At 35.2% G+C, this 21,802-nt stretch overlaps 1 protein-coding gene across 1 annotated transcript; it reads right to left on the reverse strand.

Annotated features, from left to right (window-relative positions):
• Positions 1–205: 205 nt before the first annotated feature.
• LOC110027500 (DEAD-box ATP-dependent RNA helicase 56-like) lies at positions 206–15,257 on the reverse strand. Its single transcript, XM_020728958.1, is given in 13 exon segments — positions 206–458; positions 871–946; positions 1,031–1,114; positions 1,185–1,329; positions 2,568–2,752; positions 2,821–2,853; positions 2,855–2,887; positions 3,442–3,560; positions 4,228–4,459; positions 4,769–4,941; positions 14,048–14,148; positions 14,810–14,926; positions 14,996–15,257. Coding segments are annotated over 13 exon segments (1,311 nt in total). The 5' UTR covers positions 14,998–15,257; the 3' UTR covers positions 206–447.
• Positions 15,258–21,802: the final 6,545 nt, after the last annotated feature.

Genomic DNA, 21,802 nt, shown 5'->3' on the forward strand with positions numbered 1-21,802 from the left:
CAATATAAATGTAAAAATAAATTCTTAGATGTTAGAACTGTAAATACATAAAAATTGTGTGGAGAGTAGATAAATCACCCCCAGAAATGGCTAGCTTCTGCAGCTGAAAGTTAGGTTGGTTTCTTCGCTTGTTTCAGAATTCAATAAATTGTCAGATGAAAATATGTAAGAAAAAAATTGACAAAAACGCATTCAAAAACTCGCTGAAACTTAAATAATTTAAAGACAAATATAATAATCCCAACTGAAGACAATAAAAATCATTGTCAAAACATAAACCTATATTAAAACATGTCTTAGATAGTAGTTGATAGCAGGCACATGATCCAAAACATCTAACTTTCAGCAAGTCTGCCATGACTCTCCTAGAGATATAAATCATAAAAAAACATATCATTCAATTCACATCTTCAACTTCATAGATCTTCTTCATCGCGGACCTCTGCCTTACGACGGCACTGGAAACAAAAACAAGCAAAATATTTATGACCATCAAACTTGATTACTACCTCATGGGAGAGCAAGGGATGAAAAAACATCAAATAAAAGATGGCTGGGGAACAAATGCAGGAACTAGCAGTATAACCGAGTCAAAATGATCATGAGTTAACATAAACTCTACTCAATAAATGGTTTGTGCTAATGCAATAAAAATGGTTGATGTAAAATACACTTACAATTTATTAGAATTCTGAAAAAAAAAATTTCCTCAAAACGGCACAAAATCTTTCCCAGATAAATCTACCCACAATCCCACATAATAAGAGAACGAACAACAGAACTTAAAAGTGCAGAGTTTTCAAAAATATTATCTAAAACTAAAACCTGGACGCTTACTCCTATCTAGTGTAGAAGAGAAAGGTAACTTACTGTATGTGGAAAGTATCAATTTGCTCTCAATTTGCTCTGGCAATTCCTTGATATCAACTTCAAATCTTGCTTGAACCTATAAGAATGGAAATTATTTGCCAAATAAATTCAGTCTGCCTCGTACAAAATCAAAGGAGAATGCAAATAAAAAACATCTGACCTGATTAAGAACGTCTGAATCAGATGCTGAGGAGACGAAGGTGATAGCCAGACCCTTGGTGCCAAATCTGCCAGCTCTACCAACCTGTGGAACAGCGTCAGAAGATCACCAAAAAAATATGAAAAATTAGGCTCAACCTCAAACAAAATTATACCCGGTGCAAGTAAGTGTCGGCAGAATCAGGCATATCATAGTTGATCACGATGTTTACACGCTCGATGTCGATTCCCCTCCCAACCAAATCGGTAGCAACAAGAATCCTTTTATGCCCTTCCTTGAATCCCTTGTACCTTGTTAATCTGTAAGTATCCAAACAGAAATATATCTGTATTTAAACACTAGCATTAAATATCAATGAAAGAAATCATGTAGTGTTAAGCTTCAAAGAAATTTATACATTCATAGCATAAAAGAAAGTCACATATCGTTTCTTATGAACATCGAATAAAAATGCATATAAAAAAAATCTGTGGTAATGACCAGAGGCTATTATACGAAACTCCACTCACTCCTAATGTGTCAAACAATTCGAGTACCACCTCCTTAAAGCCAACTGTGCCAGAGGGGATTCGAACCCCCGACCCGAGGGTCTTACACCGAGAATGCAAATCAATGAGCCGAGGTATGTGGCGCACGCGTGTCTATATATATAGAAAGAAAGAAAGAAAGAAAGATAGATAGATAGATAGATAGATAATTCATCATATTAGGGGATTTACAGTATCCAGAAAAATAATAAGTATGCAAATAAAATGAATCGACAAAAGGGAATTTAGTTCAGAAGAAGGAATGATAGCTCAAAAAACTTGCTGAAAATGCAACATAATGACAAAGAAAAACATGTAGACTGGAGATTATATTGTGAATCGGTTCAACAATTTATGACTAATCTGAAGTAACGATCAAGATCCACAAAGAACAACCCACTTTCTCCACCGTATCTCATATAAATTCCTTTAACATCCCATTACCGAAGAGAATCAACATAAAATATACTTCCATAATCATATAGGATAGAAAAAAGTGACAACACTGTCAATAAAGGGATGCAAATGTGTAAACATTCCAAAAAGAAAAGCAGCTTTAAGATGTTGCTCATTCCAGTAAAACAATGATCTGACACAACTGAAGAAATGAGCCTCACTGAATTTCTTCTAAAGAAAAAAGAGAGTTTATACATCTGTACCACAAAGTTATTAAATATTTACATATCTAACACTTAAAATTTGATATTTATATGCACACTCAAATCTTTGACACCGCATCAAAAATACCACAATTACTAACTTTTTAAAGTGAAATAAACCTTTTAATGCATAGGTTGATAACACCAAAGTGTAATAAATGTAAATATCGAACTTTAGTTGTTAGATATCTAGATACATAATAACTCTGGGGTATGTATGTAAATTTCCCAAATAAATATCATTTAGTAGAAAAGCTCCAGCAAGGCTACCACCCTATATGTTCAAAATAGGTCTGATAATGACATACAAGATGATGAATATTTAGTAACCATTTAGAAGTGAAGCCAAACCTTTCTTCCTGTGACATTCCAGAATGAATGCAGATAGATGGGAAGTTGCACTCGAGAAGCAATTTGTTCAGCTCTGCTGCTCTGCTGACACTCTTGACAAAAATTACAACCTGATTGAAATCCAAAGCATCCAGAAGATCATTCAATTTACGGTTCTTCTCCAATTCGCTGAGTTTGATGTAGTGCTGTCAGGAAAAAAAAATTAATTAAGTACAATTAAATTCACTGACAAATGTAGTGCTTACTAGAAAACTTTCATACCTGAAACTAACCCATGCAGGGTTAGGTTTTGCTTCATCATCCACATAAATTTCCATAGGCTGTAAGGGAACAAATGTAAAATTAGAGAAGACTAGTATCACATCTTCAAGACAGTTGAACCCAAAACCCAATGAATGACGAACCAACCACCACCACCGATGACCAATACAATTCGATATTCCAGTCCATTTGACATGAAAATCATAACTTATTCATGAAATATAATTGCTCAGAATTCTTACTGCTTGTCCAGTAACATGTTTAAAACCATGTGTGGACAGCTTTCTGACATCGAGAGGACAATCTTTGAGTGAATATGCCGCCCAAACAGTCAGAGAACTATTTGCATATTAAGCAACCTGACACGCTACTATCACTGATGATCAATTTAAGCTAGTACAAGAAATTGCTAGTTTGGATAATCCCTAAAACTTTTAATCCTAATAACACCTAAGACTGGCTTCAAAAAAACTCGGCCATCATCTTCCCTGCACTCTTATAAAGTTGCTTTACAATCTCGATCCCACCAAAAAGGAAATCCTAAACAAAGCTTGGAAAACTGAAAGATGCAGTTCCAATCAGGAAAGAATGAAGTCTGGCCATGGGACATTACATCTTGCATGAATTTCTTGCAAACAGGGCGTATCTCCTTGCTTAGCGTGGCTGAAAACATCATGACTTGTTTATCATGTGGAGTCATTTTGAAGATCTCCTGTACATCTCTCCGCATGTCTATGGAGTATTCAAAACCATGAAATGAAATTTTGAAAAAGAAAATAAATTATAAAAATTAATTAGTTAGAAAATTCAACCATAAACTATACAAGAGTATTATAACCAAGGTTTTAAAAATTTGATTTGACCAGCCAGTTCAACCAAATAGACCGTGAATCAGACATAACACCGGTCCAGTTATATTAAATTAAACATATAATCACGGATTTTAAAAACTTTAAACCTTAAATCTAATAAATATAGTTCAATCAAGTTAATTCAAACAACGCCAACAACTCTAAGGGAAATACAAGCTCAAATTGTGAAACTCTCATCTATGATATGAGTTATGATATGAGACAATTTTTTTACTATTTTTACATTTGAATTGGGCTGAAAAATGAAGAATTGTACTGTGAAAATTAAGCTCCAAATATACTTAATAAGTTTGTTTATACATTTGAATTATTTCAAATATAACTCATGTCAGGTTCTGTTAATTTTTTTTTTTACATATTTACATTAATACATAATTTAAATAATATTAAAAAAAATTAAATATGTATTACAGCATCTATGTTAACTCCAGATTGAACCATTTAACTTTGAACCTCTCCTCACAATTCAATGGCCGGTCTGATATTCAAAACCTTGATTATGATAACTGATAAATAATGCACCATACCAAGTGACTCTAGCATCTTGTCACATTCATCAAGGATGAAATGCCTCACATTCCTTAGAGAAAGGTCCTTATCTCTAGCAAGTGCCAGAATTCTTCCTGGTGTTCCAACAACTATATGAGGACATTCATTTTTCAGTATGTCCTTGTGCTTTCCAATGTGAACGCCACCATAAAATACAGCAACTTTGATGTCAATCAAGTACGTGCTGAATCTCTCAAACTCGTGACATATCTGCAAAACATGACATGCTCCATTTAACCACGGTAATAAAAAATAAAAAATAGGGAAATTTACATATATACAGCACAATTCCTTTGTATTTACATATCTAACACCTACAAGTTTGATATTCATTTCATATCCTCCATGCATAAAAAACTGTGCTTCATTTTTAAAAAGTAATCAGTTATGGTATTGTTTATGTACGTTAAAGTGCTATGTAGGAAGTAAGGTGTTAGATATGTATATTCATAAGAATTGTGTAACATGTATGCAAATGTCCCTAAAAAATATTCATTGAAGTGGCTATTTGGTGCAAACCTGGTAAGCCAGTTCTCTAGTATGACACAGGACAAGTGCAGCAACCTGACCAGAAACGGGCTCAATTTGTTGAAGGGTTGAGAGAACAAAAACTGCAGTTTTTCCCATTCCAGACTTCGCTTGACAAATGACGTCCATTCCCAAAATGGCTTGAGGTATGCACTCATGTTGTACTGACGGATAACCAAAGAAAATTGGAGCGAAGTACCCCCAGTAAGTAAAAAAATAATCTTCTGGGTCCTTTTAAATCAAAGCTTTACCATATGCTCCTCCAAATGAGAAAGTGGCAGTAGTGTTTACCTGGAGAGAATTAATAGAATACTCAATAAAAATCACGAAAGATTGATGCTGCCAATTCAATTTGTAATTTGACATCGAATCATCATAGAAGAAAATTCATGCAATAAAAAACAGTTTATTTGGCACGGCTTCGTAACAGTGCCCGTAAACATGATAAATAAAAAATAAGACTTCCTTAAAAAAATATGGCTTACGACCGTGCAATAAATTGCCAACTGCTTTTCCAAAACATCCCTTACTTCAAAGTGCATCATTTTAGTTCACCAAAAACCATCCTTAAGCATTTAGTTAAAATAGGTAACAATATCAACCTAAAAGATGGCCTGAATCCATATTTCAGTTGACACTACCAAGAAATCCTCAAATTAAGGTAATAAACATAAAGCAACAACACATTATGATGCTGGAGTTAAATTTACAAAAAAAAAATGTTTATCACAGAAGTCATAATTTCCAAGTAACAAAAGGAAGCAATAAATCGAATAATGTTCCACAAAACATGTCTCCTATAATCCAAAGAATAAAGGTGCTATTAATCTGCTTCAAGGCCCGTTTGGGGCAGCTTATTAGGTGTGGTGCGTTTTGAAAACACCAGTTGAAGCATTTGGTTCTTGCGGCGCAATGGCTTTTTCTATTATTTTTTTAAATGTGGGCCGCAAATTCGACCCCGCGGCCCGCATTTCTTCGCGAGGTTATTACCCCGCTGCCATCTCGACCATATGGCTCCCACTCCCGCGTATCTTCTGCCCTAGGCACCTCTCTTTCTCTCTCTCTCTCTCGTCTTTCTTCGGTGGTTGTCTTTCTCCTCCCCACTTCCCCCAAATCTCTGGTTACTACGCTTTGTACATAATTTATGTGCTCATTTTCAATGAAATGACTTTCTCTATGCGATTTTTGGCTCTCATTTGAGTTTTATTGTGAGAAGTTTGTGATATTGCGGTTTGTGGCTTTCTAATTTATTTCCTTTAATTTTGTGATTTGAAATTTGCGATAAAAATGAAAAATATGGAATGGAGTTTTTATCTCCATTGATTTTTTGAGTGGGAATTTGATAAATAGATGAAGAGTGTGCTTGATTAATAGATAGCAATGTTTCGGGTGCCCTGTATGTGACAGAAAGAAATGAAAAATATGGGATGGTCTTCTATCATTACCTCCATTGATTTTTTAGTAGGAATTTGAAAAATGAATGAAATATTGTGTTTGATTTGTACGTAGCATTGTTTCGGGTGCATAGTTTGTAATTGCCTCAATTCAAAAACATACAATTTTTATCTTTGATGTTTGAGCGAGAATTTAAAAAATGGATGAAAGAGCGTGCTTAATTTGTAGATGGCAACATTTCAAGTGCATTGTATGTAATTGCCTCAAATGAAAAATATGAGATTGGTTTTATCACTGTCATTGTTGTTTGAGTGAGAATTTAAAAAAATAAATGAAAGAGGATGCTTGATTTGTAGATGCAATGTTTAGTGTAAATTACATACAAAACAGCCAAAACTGGTGCATTTACCCTTGACATGATCAAATCTTTCATGTTGGTGGTTGGTGGTTTGGAGGTGGTGTGGTGTGGAGACTGTGGTGTGATGTTGGTGTTGGTTTTTGTTGATAAGGTGGTTGTGTGCTATTGATGTTGGTTGTAGGTTGTTTGGAGATGGTGGTGTGTTGTGGAGGTAGGTGATGTGGAGGTGGTGGAGTGTGCTTAATTTGTAGATAGCAACATTTCAAGTGCATTGTATGTAATTGCCTCAAATGACAAATATAAGATGGGTTTTATCATTGTTATTGTTGTTTGAGTGAGAATTTGAAAAAATGAATGAAAAAGGATGTTTGATTTGCAGATGGCAATGTTTAGTGTAAATTACATACAAAACAACCAAAACGGGTGCATTTACCCTTGACATGATCAAACCTTTCATGTTGATGGTTGGTGGTTTGGAGGTGGTTGTGTGTGATTTGGAGGCGGTGTGGTGTGAAGGTTGTGGTGTGATGTTGGTGTTGGTTTTTGTTGATAAGGTGGTTGTGTGCTATTGATGTTGGTTGTAGGTTGTTTGGAGATGGTGGTGTGTTGTGGAGGTAGGTGATGTGGAGGTGGTGGGGTGATGTGGAGGTGTGTTATTGATGTTGGTTGTAGGTTGTGTGGAGGTGGTGATGTGTTGTGGTGGAGTGTTGTGGTGTGCTATTGATGTTGGTGATTAGTGGTGTTGAAGTGGTGGTGTGTAGTTTAGAGGAGTGTTGGTTATGAAGTAGTGTGACGTGTGATAAATATGATGGTGGCGGTGTTGCAGATGTTCATATTTCTACCTTTTTTTTTATATACTCCCATGAATTTATGTTCTTTAGTTTTTTGAATGCTAGTTGTTGTAAGGGCAAGGCAAAAAAAATTGGTTCGTCTGCTGCCTAGGGCAAAAAAGATGACATTAATATTTTGTTCAATTTTTGAAATGAAAAACTACTTCTATTAGGTAGGCTATGAGAATTCTGAAAAATAATCCAAAAATTGAATAGGACATGCCGTTTCACTAGTTCTCCATGAAGTTGTTGGAAGAAGAGAGTTTTTCATGTCGATGAAAAGTAACCATATGATTAATTACTTAGATATCACTTAAGATATCATTACGACAATCAAGATACGTGAATTTTTTAGTTTTATTTTATAGACTATTTTATGTTATTGGATTTCAGATTTTTTCTTTTTCTGGATAGCTTCAAATTATTTCTTGCAGTAAAGTGTTCTTTATGGGCTATCTATTTATGTTAAATGCCATTAAATCTGATTCAATCTTCATTTTTAGTGATCTCTATTTACAAAATGAATATCATGGATAGAAAAAAATGCAAGAGAAAATTACAGTTGCATTATGTTTACCGTACAAATATTAGAACTCATATGTTGCTCGATCTTCATACATTTCTACTTACATATGCGACAAGTGGGTTAGGGAGTTGCTCGTGAGTCACCCCACAAGGTTGAACATGTTCTGAATGACAAACTACTTTCATTGATTTGATGGAGGAAAAGCACATAAATCATGGTCAACATGGCTAGTCCAGGATGACTTCAAGAGAGATGTTTAGCTATAGCATTATATTTTATCACAAAATGAGTCAATGAGGAGAGTCATGAAACGCTTACAGCACTCATCTGAAACTATCAACAGATACTTTTTAGTTGGGCTAAATGCTCTAATTAGTTTTTCATCAAAAGTTATCGTCATCGAATACCCTACATTCCAAAGCACACATGCACATCTCACAGGACCAACGTTATATGACATTTTAATGATGTTTCAAGTGTTCATATTTCCCTAAATTTATTTTAGCACAATGTCTCTAATATATTTGCTAATTGTTTCAGGGTTGTGTTGAAGCAATTAATGATAAACATCTTAATGCACGTGTTTCCAACGGTGAAAAGATTGCTTGCATTGAACGGTGTGGATCACTAACACAGAATGTGATGGTTATGTGATTTCAATACGTAATTCACATTTGTGACGGTCAGAAGAAAATGCAGTGCACATAACAGTCGTATTTTCAAATTTACTACGAGGAATCATAGGTATTGCAATCCTGATTTTGCGATGGCTAGCAATGTCACTCGGACAGGAAAGAGGTTTTCAACAAGAAACACTCCTTACAAGGTGTCATTGAAGGGACATTTGAAGTTTAGAAGAAAAGATGGGTCTACTCGACATGCATGCATATTCGTTTTTCAAACAAGTACGGATTATGGTCGTCACGATGCCTCTCCACAACTTTATTTTGCGGCATCCATCGTGCAACTATATTGACTTTAATAGGGCTGACAAAGATCAATCACATGACCCATTGAAGCATATGAATATCGTCTTGGACAATCTTTATCACAGGCCGAAATTGATTTGTATGAGACTTGCACCCAGGATGAGAAGTGACAAGCGAGATAATAGAGTTGAGTAAGCGAATTACGGTTGTTATTGTTGGAGGCTGAATGGAGGAAACATTCGTTTTCTTGTTGCTACTTTATTTGTAATGTATTATGTAAATTATTATTATTTATCGTATTTGTACTTTTACATGAGCGATAAAAATTTTGAATCTCAATTTTATTTTTAATTCTTATGCATGTATTAATTTCCACCTAGATTGTCAATGAGGCAACCGTTGATATAATATCTAATATAACTATCTCTTTTTTTTTTGAGGTCTATGATTAGACATTCGAACTTAAGGGTTCTTCCGGATAGCCTATATGTCATTATTGGTTTTTGTCACATGTGAAATCTCAAAGAAAGCAACTAAGTTCGTGTTCTTCTTCAGTGCTATGGTATTTGAGGTTCTTCTGGATGATTTTTTTTGTGATATACATATGTGACAAACTCGAGCTCGATATTACGCAGGTTAAAGATAATCAAGAACTTATTTTATTAATAAGATATGTTGTCTTTATATAGTGACAAATTTGTCAATTTATATATTGTGTTATATGAGACCTCAGAGCTGTATAAAACTTTAATTTATTACTTTTATTATTCATTTTAACTAATGTTGCATCTAAGGGTCTGTGTTTTGTGATTTTAAGCCTTTATGAAATAAGAGTTCAAAGATTTTCGGTACCGTCAAGAAAGATAAGGGTTTGTACTACTGTGGACTACAATGTTATTTGTTTACTTTGCACAGCCACATAACTACGAAAGAGTTTTACAAGTGTCCGAGGAGAATATCAGAATGTTGCAACTTCTTTAGGTGTGCGGATGGGTCGGAGGATTTCACCACCGATAGTGATAGGGCATGGAGATTTTCCTTGTAAGACTGCTTATCTCATGACATAAATCAAGTGCATTTAAAAAAAAAATATCATCATACTATTAATTGTTCTTTTAACAACTTGCTTTTTAATTTTGATTGCCGTTCTACTCATTGTTTAGTGAAGTGTATTTTTATTTGGTAATATTCGAACTTGATATTTGCTTCAAGTAAAGAATGTGCTAGTATGAACTTGATATTTACTGCGGAGTTCTTCCAGCCACAGCTATTACACAATAGCTTTTGAATAAGTTGCATCTGCCCCAAATAGACTCTGTTTCCCAATTAAAAAAAAAGTAAAGTAGAAAACAGGATTTAAAAAAAAATCCACAACAACAAAGTATAGCTTCCACATACCAAATAAACTATTCTAGATTCAAAAAAAATATTAATTAAAGGAAATTAAGGCACAACTAGACTTCATCTTACACATCAAACAATCACCACAAAATTCACTGCCACAGGCAAGGAAAAAAAATAACAAAGTTGCAATAAAGAAAGTTTCACGTTCGCTCTGCTAAAGCATCTTTTTTTTTCCGTCGGTTCTCAAGGTAACAATGCTTTTCTTCTACTCTGAAAAGGGTTTGTCACTACTCTTAGAGCATCTCCCATCACTGGTGTACGCAAGAGTTGTACTAATTGTCATCTTCCATGGCATTGGAGACATATCTAACACCATTACCCCATTTGCGGCCTTCTCAAATCTCTACTTCCCCATTTATGAACTGAAGCCTCTCTCTCTCTTCCAACCACATACCTACTTCCTCAGTCGCTTACGGCATACACCCATCTTCCAAAAATTGGAAAGTACTCTTGACTTCACATGTCCCCAATGCCACTAAATTATCGCTCCCATACAAACCCTGTTTGGCTTATAACATTCGCTCTTCTAAGGAATGAAGTTGTTGATGGAGCCAAGGACCATAGCCTGACTTTAGTTTGTCATGCAGTGGGATGAAGGCCCACTATGATAATCTCTACCAAGTTGTTCACAAACTTCTAAGTCTGAAAGGTACCTTTGAACTATTTTGTTTAGCAGATACTTATTTTTATTCAATTTTCACTGCATGGAGGATATGAAAATGATCTAGAATGGGGAACTTAACTCTTAAGTGATTGCCCGCTCATACTCAAAAAGTGATCTTCTAGTTTAAAGCCTATTAAACATAATTTTGTAATATTCATTGTCAAGATCAAACTATCAAATCTACATCTTTGTTGTTGGTATCAAAATGATATTTCTCAAATTATAAGTAAAAAAGGGAACATTCTATTGGTTGGCCTCCTCTTTGTTGCCAAATATAGGCTAATTTAACCAAAAATAGCATGCAAATCTCCACCAATTCACATCTCCCTGACCATATTACCAAAGTCTAAATGCGAGAACTAATCCAACCTTTTATATGAAAATAAAAACCATCCCCATACCTTAGTTGAATGCCCATGCACATGAAGCATCGACTTGTCCTAAGAACCCCACAGTAAACTCCACATTTCGACAAACCCTTAAGCACTTTAGTGGGAGATCGCAGTCGATGCAAAGCTAGGCAAGTGATTAGCAAAAATAAAAGTAGACCTCAGGTTTCTTTCTCTGCTTTGCCTAGCATAACCCCAAACCTCAAATCTTAAAAAAAAAAAAATCCCATTACCACCTACAATGTATCCTCTTTATTCCCAAACACAGGAAAACTTCCTCATCTCCTCAATCAAGCTCTGAAAGTCAAGATTCTTTTGCTTACTCATAGCTATCTCCCTACAAGCCAGGATAATTAGTCTCGTAAACGAATAACTTAAGTCGTTTATCCATATACAGCAGAAAATAGGGCATTGATCCTTACCTTAATTGGATTCTTCTTCCATGTTCAAAGTTATAATAACAAGGCAAAACTCCCCCTCTCTCTACTAATTATACTTGTGAATTTCCCAAATTGTTGCTTTGAAATATTCAAGGGTTAAATGGGAAATATTAGGTTTCGAAATATAGAAATTTAATCAATGATCATTGCCTTGAAAAGATTGGTCATCCAAAATATAAGACTACACTCAATTATGTGTTAGACCAATCTGCTTGAAGGAATTTCAAGGTTTTCCAAAATAAAAGACAAAGTAAACTTCACAGTTAGGGTTGTGAACAATCCAATTTTGAGCCAAGTTGTGGTCAGCGTGAAGGGTTTGAATGTGACTCGAAATTAGTTCGTGGATCATTGTATTCTATTTCGAACCGACTTGGCTCGAAATTTAATCGAGCTCAATCCGGATGAAAACCGAAATAAGATGGCTCAAATTGAGCTATTTGGATCCATTCTGTCTCGGAAATTAAAATGAGTCAACTCGTTTCGATCTACTTAAAAATTAATGAATACAAATAAATTACTAAAAAATAAAAAATCCTATAATTTGTGCATTCTAAATTTTACTTGGCATCCTATTAAAAAATACTCTGAAATATATGGTTATATATTTTTTTGAATTTTTGATTATATATATATATATATATAATCTATAAATTTAAACAATTTTTGAGTTTATCTCAAACCAGTTTGAGCCAATCCGTGTATCGCTCAAATCTGGATAAAAAAAAATTCAATCCATTTTTTAGCTCAACTCGACTTGCTTACTTCAATTTGAGCAAAATTTTGAACCTATTTTTAAACAATTAGCCGTCTTTGAGCTAAATTCTCTACCCTATCCACAATACATTAATAATTGCTTAGGTCCTATTCCCCCATTATGTTCTTTCTAACCTTTAATTATGCTAAAAATGGTGCTTATGAGATGAAAGCTCTTTGTGAAGCTATGTGTTATCATTGACCAAACCAATGGCCCGTGAATTCTCTCAAATGACTGCAACTACATAAGATGATATGAACATAAAAAATAGGGAGTATACTCCTAGGCCAAATAAGTTTGTTAACATAGTAATTGTGCGCCCTATCTAGGTTTAAGGGAGCTACACCTTAGATTTTTCTCTTATAATTGCTTAAAAAATAGAAATTTAATCAATGATCATGGGATTGATAATATTGGCAAATATGTGATTGATGCAATTCATTATTATTTTTCCATTGCCAAGCTTAATGAGAGTGTAAAACATTCTACTATTTCTTTCGTTAAAAGAAGCTCAATATCTCTTAATAACTCAGACAATATCTCTCTACAACACAAAAAAGGTTATTCCAAAAATGATTGCTGACATATTAAAATTGATCATTCCTAACTTGATTAGTCACGCTCAATTTTCTTTCAATTAAAATAAAGATACTACTGACAATATTGTTCAACCTACAACTATTTAGGGGTTTCAATCTTTCCAATTCTCCTAAACATTTTTTTATGGATCTGTATAAAGATTTTGACTAGTGTTAATCTTGGAATGTCTCAAAGGCTTGCTCTAAAAAAAAACATATTTGTGATTAATGAATATATCAAAAAAGTCCAAAGAGCTCATTCGTAATTTATACTCCACCAATGGTGTGAGACAAGGCTATCTTCTCTCTCACTTCCTGTTCACAATTCTTATGGATATTCTATCTTGTATGTTAAACAAAACTATTTCAAAAATCCTTCAATGTGCTCTAAAACACAACAATATCTCTATTTTCTACTATATTTTTTTTATATGACTTGGCCATTACTGGTAAAACCAATCACAACACAATTCACTATCTTAAAAAAATGTTTCATCAATTTTCCTCATTGAATGGGCTAATGTCAATCCTTACAAATTGGCTAGATGATCCTTGTGATGCAAAACTACAAGCCTCCCATCTTGGCATTTTTTATATTCCTTCCCTTGGAAGCATTTAGGTCTGATAGTCTCCCTCGGTCAAACACAAAACCACTTATTGCATTCCCATTCTCAATAAGCTCTTTGATTAGAGCAGTTGTTAAAAACAAGAACCTTCCCATTCCATAATAGATTGCAGTTCATTAAAACTACTATTTTAAGTCACTTGATGAGATTTACAGTAATGCCTGAGGGGGCTGTACAATAATTACTAATGTGAAAGCTAACTTCATCGTAACAAGGTGCAATTTTGTATGATTGTTATTGCTTGGCGCATAAGTACTTTATTTAGAGAGAATGGTGGACTGAGTATTCCACTTTTGGATGGTCTTAATATGATATGAAAGGATTATAGCAATCATAACCTAAAGTACAAACACACTTTGCATAACATGGGATCTTGCCTTCGGAGGGGTGCTCAAATCCAGAATCAACTATGGCCCGTAGAAGCTCTGGTTTCAACAGAAAATCTCTAAATCCGGAGCTGTGTATTCCAACATAACCCCTGCATTTGATCAAAAAACCAAAAGAGATTAGAATCAATAATGTCCATGAAATAATTTGGGTCAATAAGAATATTCCTACAGCTTTGGCTGCCAATATGAAGTTAGAGATGTGAAATAGAAATTTTCTAAAAGAGGGGCAATCTGATAATGAGTAACTGACAGATCGAGCACCGCAATGCCATGCATGGACAACTTCGCTATGTGCCAATAACATTACAAAAAAATACATAAATAAATAAAATAAAATAAAAAACTGCACATGGAACTTGCTATGCCATTCAATTATGTTGGAACAAGCATAAAGAGTTCTTTGACATGTGATGACTAGGGAATTGAATGTTCAATTATTAAAACTATCACTAGACAATCTAATTCACTAAAAGTAGATAATTAAATTACAAGATAGAACAAAACATATTTTTTCAAGCATATCAAAACAGCTGACTTCTCACTTTGAGATATAACCACTTGAATACATTACACTATGAAAAAAGTTTACAGATCCAAAGCCACTTGATGCATAGAAAGATAAAAGCAAGTGTCAGCCAGGTTAGAAATCTACTTCGCAATAAAGGGTCGCCGTAACACATAAATCTACACAAATTTCAAGTGGATGAGAAAATCTATGAATAAGAATTAAAGTGAGGGGATTTGTCTTACTTCTTTCCTGATTCGCCGTTGATTTTCGCCCCAAGCGAAACAGTAGCCTTCTCTTCTTCATCGTCATAGTCAAGAAGCTCCTCCTCGTAGGCGTCGTTCTGCCTCACTTCACCCATCCTGCAATCCAACGAAATATTAAATCTACAGATCAAAATCACTCTAAAACAAAAAGATCAATACACATACATTGCTCAAGCAGCGCACAGACACTATCCTTAAAAAGTGGTATATCCAAAAGATGTCGGAGTTCGGAAAAATCAATTCTGCAAGAAAAAACGGTAATTATAAAGTGGAGACCCGGGCTAGGGTTTCTGCAGTGAACGAGAGTCGAGAATTGGGACAAAGAAGATCGCAAACTTCCTAAAAATAGAAAATCAATAGGATTGAAAGCAGAGAGAAGAGAATGAGGAGAAGAAAACCTAGGGTTTCGAGAGACAAAAGGGAGGGATGGAAAAGTATGGAATGGCCGGCGGTTAGCGGATATGCCATTTTATAGGCAGGCATTAAACCGCCAAGATCCACCGTTAAATGGGCGGTCCAATCGCCTTAGGCAGATTGGGTGGACAACATGTATAACCATAATTAGTGGCAGAGAGAATCCTTCAAATAATTTCATTAATAGGTTTTTGCATATATGGTACGCAAAATTTATTTATTTACATATTGACGGCGGAACCCTCATTTCCTTCATGATTTGTCCCCCATAACCCGTGTCGAACTCCTCTGCGTAACTGTGATCTCTTGCTCCTCTTCCTCCTCTTCTCCTGTGTTTCTCACGCTATCTGGTTCCTCTTACTCCTCTTCTTCCACGTTTCTCACGCCATATGGTTTCTCTTCCTGCTCTGTTCCCAAGCGGTAGGCACATTTTTTGTCGCATAAATTTTAGGAACAGTTCTTTGAATGCAAGTATCCATGTGAATGTTTGTTCTTTGGATTTTTTATGTTTGATATGTAAATATTGTTCGGTGGTATGGATGTGAATGCTTGATTTTTTAGTGAGTTCTTAGTGGCTCGATTTTTTGTTTGGTAAATTATAAGAATAAAATATGTTTTTAAGGATGTGGCTTGGGGATGTAATCAGCAATCTGATGTTAAATGTGTTTGAGTGAGTTATTGGTGGTTGTGGCTTGGTCATTGATGTGAATACACTTCATTTTGGTGGTTTGCATGATAATCTAACACAAATAAAAGGAAAAAAATTACTAATTGTAATATTGATTTTTTTTTAGCATACTTTATACTCACTGTTACGTGAGGTGTTTATCTGAATTTTTGCACTGTTTTGAAATGAATTTTTTGCTTCTGAAGTATCAAATATATGATCAGAACAGATCTGTTATAAACAACATTACTACACAGAAGTGGAAAAGTCATTTTTCCAGAAACAACTATCATACAATTATTTTAAAACCGCATAAAAGAAACAACTAGTCCGCTTCCCTGCAACTGTTTTCTAGGACAGCTAAGTTGCAGCAGCTTATTGATAAGTTGTAGTTGCCCAAAACATACTCATATATGTATGTCATCTATATACAATTTCTTAAGCTTGCTTCCCTTCTCAAAGCTTGAAGCGATCCATCCTCTCCTCTCAGCTCTGAAATTGCAAAATTTTCAATATAAAATTCTCGAGCCTTCTAAGATGAGACTCTGAGGACCCTGGAGTCGATAAAACTGGCAATTAGAATCCCGACCAAGCTCCAAATTCCATAGCCGAATACTTGCTTGTCAGAAAATCTATGTCAGTCGAATGAATTCAGCAGAAATGAGGAACGAAAGCTTTCATAGATGAAGCGTATTTTGTGTAATTATATGATTTCCCTCGCCTTAATATTAGATTTTGGGATTCATAATATGTAAATAGGAGTGTTTCACCTGCTATGTTTTTAAAAATACTTATAATTAATTATAATATCTCAGTGAAGTGGATAAATATTATTATTATAGTAATTTAAGTGTTGAATTGAATCACACCAAATGAAGGAAACATAAGAAAGAAGAGAGAGACAAAGAGAGGAGTGAAAATTAAAGATCATTAATATCTATTATCTTAGTCATGAAGCGATCCCCCTATTTATAAGGGATAGAGTACAATATGATATTGTTACATTTTTTTATGTGTTTTTAATGAGGGATGTATATGTTATTCCTGGTATTTTACAAATATGAACATATATTCTTGACATTTTAAAGATATGGGTCTATCACTTAACTACTCTTTGGGTCAGTCAATAGGACGCAGTTGGCTTTCGCTCGGCAGGACTGGTTTGGTAAGCTAAGCTTAGACGGTGTCTTCAGTCGGCTGATCTTGGTGAGCTTCGGGTCGACAATGCTATTTCGGTCAATTGAGTAAGTCTATATGCGACACTTAATAATAGACTGGGGAGCTTATGGACCTCCCTTATATGATTGGATATGTCAAGGTGTTAAGTCTTCCCTCAAATTGACTTTTTCATTTCAGTTAACTTGAATATCTCTGTCTCATTTTTAACTTAATCACTCAGATTCAGATAATTTTGTCGTCTTCATGACTCGGTCGACTTTGTCATTGCTAACTTTGGCTCGAATGGCTGCATCCAATAGGATAAGTGAGTATTCTAATCTTTTGTTGGTTGGCTCTCCTTTGTTATACCCTATTCTTAGATCTTCTCAAGATTAGTGCCGACACATTTTTTATGCAATTATTTAAGTTCCCCAATTTTTTTTTTATTTCTTGAAAGCGACGATGAGATAAAAATAAGAGAAATTACAAAAAAAAAAAGGTTGATAGCAATTACTCTTAATCAATGATTCAATGCTTGAAATCCCTTGATTTTTGTGACTTTGGTTCTTATAAATAGTTCATGTGAGGCTCTTTGACACCCCATATTTGTTTGGCATCTCTTCTCATCTTTGTCGGTTAGCTTTTAAGATTTATCATGGAGAACGTGTTGAAGCTTCTGATCGACTGACATAGATTGTCGGTTACATCCTCTGAGTGTGATTGACTCTTTGATATGAGGAATCTTGATCTTACTTATTATGTTTTAATTTTTTTTCTCATTTATTTATGTTGTCTTTTGATGCAACTAACCAATCGAACCTGGTTGATGACTCACCTCTAGAAAACGTTGTGGGAATTTGATTTTGATCCTAATGGTAGTTGCCCAAGCACTAGCCGACAACGGCTGACTCTCAATTGAGGATGGTGGATTGACTACCTGGGTAGTCCTTGTGTGGCCCAAAAGGAAATAGCTAATGGATGTTGGACATCTCCCAGGTTGTTGTCTTGTTGCTTGGACAAGATCGAAAACTCCTTCTCTCGATCGACTAAGATTCAACGTGAGGAGAAGAGAAGTAAGCCGACAGCTCATGTGGAGAATTTAAAGATGATGGCGAAGGAGATGATAATTGTTTTTCGGGAATTGTCAAATGTTTGTGATATTTGCCTCATACTTCAGGCTCAAGCCTAGACAAACCAGATCAATTCAAGTTTGGGGGACAAGTTTTATGTAAGAGACTGCAATGGTGGGACATGTCTTGGCTGAGGCAGTTGATGATTGCCTTGTAAAATTTATTCTCTCATACTAGTTTCTAAGTGTTATTTGTAATGTCTATTGACGAAATAAAATTTATGTTTCCTGATCGAATCTTGAGTTAATGTGATTTTTTCGTCAACAATTTTCAAAATTATATTATAATTTTATTTTTACCCATGTGTGATGGTTTCACTTTTTTCTTTGCACTGCATTTAAGGGTGAGGGTTGGATTGTTAATGTGCTTTTATTGCCTTTTTTTTCTTTTCTTATCCTCATACTCTCGACTTTCTATTCTTTGTACTCTATTGTGATGACTCCTAAATACTCTCTGAAATCCTTCAAGTCGATAATCACAACCGAACGATTGACCCAAAGGGAGGATTGGCAAAAGGATGCTTGCGTCTACGATTCCTCCATTAGGGTGAGTGCAACCGAACGACCACTCCATACAACCCCGATCTCATCTTTTGTAGGGATTAACTTTGTCTTAGCTTGAAGTTGCCTCTCTGTCAAGAGCTATGAGTTATCTTCAACCATTACAGCGTCATCCCTACTCAGATTTTGCCTACTTCTATCATCATCATTATAACATTTGTCATTTTCTACCACATGTAAGAGATTCGTCGGTCAACAAAACTCTTTGCCTATCCTTTGTCATTTCAGATCAATCTAGAAGGTTATGTACAATTTGCCTATCTTGGTTGGTTTTGGATGCTAGAGATGGAGATTAAGGTGAAGAATTAGAAGCTCTAATTCTACATCAAATCTTCCCCTTCAAGTTGAAACATAGAATGTTTCATCTAGAAGCCATCTCATTGAGTCCAAAAAGAAGGTATTACATCAGGTACCAATGGAAACAATAGTGGTCGAAGGTCAACAACTTTTAGTTTTCCAGTATCTTAATATAGTAATTTTCAACCGAATTTTTGCAACCAGAGAAGTTTAAGCCAATGATGAAGGTCGTTTGGCAGCCTTACACTTTGGAGGTAGAGTGGGAGGCTGGGGCTACTGCCTGAGCTATAAAGAAGAAGGTTGGCACAATCGGTTGTTCTAAAGCATCCCACTTTAGAGCTGACAAAATAGCTAGTAAAAATATACCTTTGATGGTCCATGTCGGTGAAGACCTTGAAGGTGCATAACTTATTTATTCTTTGCACGAGTCTAAGGGTCCATTTGGGGTACCTTATTTTGGCGCGGTAGCGTTTTGAAAACGCACCTGACCTGTTTGGGTAAACTGTGTTTTGACAGCTTATGTGTTTTCAAAATGCTGAAAACAGTCTGCACCTGTCTATGTGTGGTGGCAGCATTTTGGTCGCGGTCTGATTTTTCAAAAAAAAAATTATAGTAGTCACCGCGCATAGCTTGTTGACAGATTATTTTTAATCAGCTTATCAGCAGATTATTCAATAAGCTGCAACTGCCCCAAATAGATCCTAAATTTGTTTTTCAAATGATTGTTATCATAAAGCTAATTATTATAGATAAATGTTCTTATGTGATGCCAACTAAAAGCTTTATATCAGTTATAGTTCCTTTGGGTTCCGCGAAACCAAGAAACTGAAAAGACGTCGAGCTGTTGGAATCAAGTTGTGCAGGCATGAGGCTTCAGCAGAAAGACCATAAGTGGGAGTTTTGACCCTTATGTCGGCGGATCTTACATTCTTTGAGTTATTGGCGAGGGATGAAGCAAGTCCTCTTCTCTCATTGTCCCAAGCAAACTTGGGTCCGAGCCAAATCCTCTTGTTGACCTCACTTTTGGTTGAGGTCTAGAAACTTTTTTAGTAGCCTAGGTCTAGCCATAAGACTTTTCCTATTGACTAGTCTTAGAAAACTAGAAAAGGTACCCTCACCAATAGAAATTCAAAACTCTTCTCTTTACTCAACTTGAAGTTCCACATATTGATTCCAACCTCTTACAATTAGTAGGTGAGATCATTATGAGGGAACTCAAGAGGAGTTCCTATAGGACTACTTGGCCTTAGGATTGACCCTGGGTGTTTGCTTGGAGTTAAGGTACACAATATCCTCACAATACCCTAGCTAAGGCCAATATATGGGGACCCAAAATGCGGATTTTATTGATCCATGGTTCATTTAGAATGGATATCTATCCAATTCTACTTGAAATGCTAATCTTGGGTCTTTTGCCCCAGACACCCCCAAATTACCTAACTACCCTTGGAACCCTCCTTTCACCCAAAATTTTAAAAATTCTAAAATTCTAAAAAAATTCCAATAAATCCCAAATATTCCCAATTTTATTTCTTTCAACTACCACATAACCCAATTTGGCCAATTTGACCATCTTTAACCAAAATCCCCAAATTGTCCTTGAAAGACCCAAAATTCCCCAAATTCATCCCAAATGTTTATCAATTTGATTTTAACTGAACCCAATTCCCATCCTAAGCTCAAATTCACTTTTTATATGACCAAACTCAACCAAATCTAGGCTCAATTGGTCCATGATTTGAGCCCAATTTTGATTTGGGTCAAAGCCCCAATTTTGACCATAAGACTTAATCTCATTCAATTGAACTCATAGCCTCGTCAATTGGCCTCAATTAATATTGCAAAATTTTTACAACATTCTTACACATCAAAATCAACCATAAATTGGCCTTGATAAAGCCTCAAATCCATCTACACCTTGGTCCAATTTGGTCAATTTGACCATCTTTGACAAAATCCCCAAATTAGCCCCAATATTGGCTAACATCCCAAATCTCAACAATTGAATGCCTTAGATCTCAAATTGGCATCCAATTCTTATTGAAAATCCTTTATAAGGTCATTTGTGAACAAACACAACAATCAATTTGAGCTTAGTCCAAAGCTACCTCAAGTTTGACCCAAATTAGATCTATATGCCTAATTTGGGTCTAAAACCAAAACCTATCAAAATCCATCCAAATTGACCATCAAATCAACTTCAAAAAAATTTTCATCCTTCATGAAAATTGTTCATTATGATGTTTTACACCAAACACAACAATCAATTTGGACTTATCCCATGGTTAGCCCAAGTTTGACACAAACTTAGCCCAACATGCTTAAAATTGGGCAAAAATCAAAAATCCACCAAATTGATTAACCAATTGACCTCAAAATGATTTTCACCATTCATAAAAGTTGTTCCTCATGGTTTATTACACCAAATTCCATAGTTAATTGGGTCAATTGACATGCCTAACCTAGTATAAACACAACATTTGGTCATATGTACCTTCTTGGACTCATGGTCAAATCCAAACCAATTGAGCTTGGTATGGTCAAATAAGCCTTACCATAACTCGTCCTAAACTCTAAGGTTGAGTTTAAAGCCAGCCACAAACCCATGGTTAAGCTTGATATTTATCCCATGGGTAAATTTTTGAAAAAAATTCTTAAAGGGATAATAAAGAGGTTAAATCAAGGTACTTGTCATACCACATGTCCATACCCTATGGTGTCATTTTTACTGGGCATCATAAGCTTT

Source organism: Phalaenopsis equestris, unplaced genomic scaffold, assembly GCF_001263595.1.
Source record: "Phalaenopsis equestris unplaced genomic scaffold, ASM126359v1 Scaffold000428, whole genome shotgun sequence".
Classification (NCBI taxonomy): Eukaryota; Viridiplantae; Streptophyta; class Magnoliopsida; order Asparagales; family Orchidaceae; genus Phalaenopsis; species Phalaenopsis equestris.